Genomic DNA, 3,906 nt, shown 5'->3' with positions numbered 1-3,906 from the left:
GCACTCAGTCCCCCGCTGACGACCTCTTCGCTGGCTCAACGCTCGGGAAAGGCCTTGAAAGACGGCGGCGTCTTGAACTGTTGAAGCTACGTATAAAGTTGGCCGACAAGAAGGACCAGGAGAAAGAATTCAAGAACTGGCTCGGTTCACAGGCCGACACGCGGCTTTTGTGCCATGGCGCTATGTATCACGTTAACTGGGATGTTGATAAGAAACCGGCCAAGGTCCCAGCAGATGACTTCTCTATACATCTCAACAGCAGCTTGCCAGTTGCTGTTGGCACGACGCCTCTGGACGCGCTGACGACGTACGCGCGGGCGATGCGCATGATAGATCCGGTCGATAGCATCCCGCACAAACTTGAAGAGTATATTGGTGCCCTTGAGCGACACCTGCTTGCGCGGGACGATGGTGTCGAAGCACAGCAGCAGGCGAAAGATCTGCTCTATAATTGGAATTACCTACGTGGCGATGGTGGCCAAGCGTGGCATGCCTCGGGTGCTCAGGAGAATGGCGATGGTGGAAACAAGGATCGCCCCATCGCGCCTCCAGCTGTTCTCGGTAACCTTCGGCGACTGAACATCCTTCAGAAACTGCTTGACGGCGTAGAGCGTACCACAGCCCGGCTTCGATGGGAGATGTTTGCTCTTTGGTGGTGGCTCGTCTCGGATGCCACCAAACAGCGTGAAGTCAAGACGGGTCCACGGGTGCGAGACCTGCATACAAGAGTTGGCGAGCTTGAGAACCGCCGAAGGGATCTCATCGCGGAGATCAATGGATTAGCTGGGCCTGAGAAGACACCCAGGACTGTCCAACCGGGAGCAAGGCCTGCTTTCCACCAGCAGCGAGACCCGACCTTGCTTGTTGGCGGCGTCCAGTCTGGTTGGCAGTACGATTACCTTGATGATCTTCTCATGCGACTTGAATCTCAGACGGTGACAGCGTTGGAGAAGCCGAAGCCAGTACAGCTAGGTCCTGATATACCAAAGCCCGATGCAACGGATGGCCCATCATGGAGCGAGCTTGAGACAATTGTGCTTCCCAAGCTGCCGAAGGAACTCCGACCAGCAATTAAACGGCTCGTTGACGAATTTGTCTTGCTACGCCCGCAGACGGAGGATCTTGAGCCGGCGCTCCCTGACAACGTGCAGGCACCGCTCTTCCACGACAAAAAAGAGCATCGCAACGGCGATCAGGTCAAAATGGGACCCTGGCGCGACAACTGGAACAACACACAGCCATGGTTCCCACTGTTCCTTGAGTGGGAGATCGAGTATCACCACGTGCCGTTTGATCTCTGGACGCTAGCACCTCTCTCGAGCCGCACTCTCAAAACAAAGCGGCTTCGATACGGCATCGACGGCAACAAGGTAGATCTAGAAAAGGAAACGAAGAATAAGGATAAGCACAAGATTCAGGGCCGGGTGCTGATCCTACCGCAGCCATCATTCTCGCTTGAAGCTAAGATCCGACAACTCTTTGATAGTACTCCAGCAAGTGATCTCGGCGAAGACAAACAAGATCATAAGAAGGACAGGGAGGACGACAGAGATGAGAAAAATAACAATGACAAGAACGCGGAGAAGTGCAAGGAGAATAGCGGACTGCTCGACAAGCACAAACGTGAGGAATTACTTCGCGAACTTCATCAATTGTCTTTCCTGTCAGCACCACTGGCTGGGCTGGCGGCGCATTTGACAACAGTGCAACAGGGCAATCACATCAAACCTAATCTGCGTCACGGCGGTACGGGCGAGGTAGTGCCCATAAAGGAGGCAGAGCGCAAAGACGGGGGCTTCGAGGCCCCTCAACTCCGAAGTATCGGCATCGAAACTGACAATACTCCGTTCGGAAAGTCCATGAAAGCCTCCACTACGGGAGAACCACTATTCAAGCCGGCGACACATGGCCAATTTCGCCTCACACGGCTTAAGATCATCGACAAATTCGGCCAGGCCATCCACGCCATTGATCCACGGCCGAGCAAAAACCCGCAGAAGGTATGGCCATGCATCGGTGAGTGGCTTGCGCCGCAGCTGAGAGGAGATGGTACGGCAAGGGAGCCGAACGTTGTCGAAAGAGATGAAGGCCTCTCGAGGAAAGAGCTCAGTCATGAGGATGGGGGTAATGGCGATGACGATGATGTGCGCGATGAGGACCCCAAACCATGCGAGTTCATGCAGCTTCCGCCTCAGATTAATCAACAAGCCCGCCTAAACGCAACTTTTGTTGTGCGAGCTGACAAGACTGACGATGCCGACGGCACTGAAGGTATTAGCACACAGAACGGCAGGCTCCTGCCCTCCTCAAAAGTTTCAACACCTTTCTGGCGCCCAGCAGACGAGTGGGAGAATCCCATTTGGGGCTGGGTGGTCATCAATTACGCCAACACAGGCATCCAGCTATTCCTCCCGGACGGCACCTTCTACCGGGAGGTTCGACTCGCGGGACCATCGGGGGCCCAGACCTCGCCTGAATGGTTGCCCTTCCGGCCACCTAAAGCCGGCGACCGTCTGCCCGAAAACCCAGAAATGCAGCAGCTCCAGCTGCTCGTGCAACGGCTCGGGGGCGATCCCAACTTTCTCCACGCCTTCTGGACCATGATCGAGACGTCCACGTCTGAAATGGATGCCGCTGCTGCCCCTGAGGCTTACGCCGAGTTTGCGAGTGCGCTAATAGGGCGTCCGCTGGCTCTCGTCAATGCCGGATGGTCACTGGAACTGGCAGCTGATGCCCTCGCGAGCCAGGCTGATGGCGAGCAGGGAGATGAGGATGGAAATCCTAAGACTCGGCCGAGGAAGCCGCCCCATGGGTTGTTACCGGGCACAGGCAAGGAACAGTACTCATTTGGCGTCAAGATTGGTGACAGGCAGCGTGGGTTCGATGGTCTCGTGGGTTACTTTGAGTGCCGCGAGAGCCTCTCTTCAGAGGATACTAAAGACCTTGGGCTCGAGCTCAAGAGTATCCGTTCAGACTTCGCGCCTGGCGGAAACGAGGTGAAAGAAGATCCTGATCACCTCCCGCCTGTCGCACATTCAAAGCTTGTGCATCTTAATGCATACTACGAAAGTCCTGAGCCGCGCAACGTGGTAGATGCCGAAGAGTATGGACGTCGACACAACGCGCGACTCAAAGTCTTTGGAGCACTCACGGATCCGTTTGTACCGCTCCACGTATACTCGGGGATCTTGCCCGTGCGTGAACTGTCGTTGCCGCCGTGGACCTGGCAGGGTGCCCTCGCGAGGATGAAAGCCTTCTTCCACGCTGGCCCCATCATTGTCACGAAAGACGTTCCAAACTTTGTCGACGATCTTGAGCTTGCGCCAGATGTTGCTGTCACTTTGCCCGACGTGAAGCACGAGGAGGGAGCTGTGGGACTTCCGGCTGTGGCGGGCGGCGACTGGGCATGGCTGCAGCCGTATTACCCAGGGGAAGCCAAACACCCTTCGGCCGAGGACAATGGTGGAAGAGCCAGTGATGGTCCCGTGGCGTCGCCAGCTCCGATTGAAGCGCTCGAAAGATACATGGCCTTGCCGGTGGCAGCTGAGGACGAGCGGGCCAGATTTGACCGTGGGCCGTATACAGCACTGGAGGGATACCTCATGATGGTGGGCCGTGAAAAGAAGTCGGAGACGTGATAGTGAAGCCGTCGGCATATTCTTCGAAGACACATGACGATCAAGTCCTAAGCAGCTTATTTCCTGGAAAGACCTATTGAATATGCAACGAATACTTCCCTTCCGCGAAAACGAGTTCCCTGACATCCTGAACCTATTGTCTGTAGCTGCGATTTCCTCCCAGCTTGAGTGACCCACTGGTATTCAGACCTATATGTCGCCCAGATCTTCCTTGGAAAACATCTCACGATTGCTTAGCGACGAGAAAATTGATTGCCACGGGAGCCGA

General features: G+C 55.6%; 1 protein-coding gene across 1 annotated transcript in view; it reads left to right on the top strand.

Moving 5' to 3' along the window:
* VDBG_07699 (conserved hypothetical protein) overlaps positions 1-3,638 on the top strand; it is a gene marked incomplete at both ends in the record, with an annotated part of 4,572 nt that extends 934 nt beyond the window's left edge. Inside the window, one exon of the mRNA XM_003002194.1 lies at positions 87-3,638. Within this exon, the coding sequence (XP_003002240.1) occupies positions 87-3,638 (3,552 nt within the window). The remainder of the gene's footprint in view (positions 1-86) is intronic.
* Positions 3,639-3,906: the final 268 nt, after the last annotated feature.

Source organism: Verticillium alfalfae, genomic scaffold, assembly GCF_000150825.1.
Source record: "Verticillium alfalfae VaMs.102 supercont1.10 genomic scaffold, whole genome shotgun sequence".
Classification (NCBI taxonomy): domain Eukaryota; kingdom Fungi; phylum Ascomycota; class Sordariomycetes; order Glomerellales; family Plectosphaerellaceae; genus Verticillium; species Verticillium alfalfae.
This window is presented reverse-complemented; position numbering and strand designations above follow the sequence as displayed.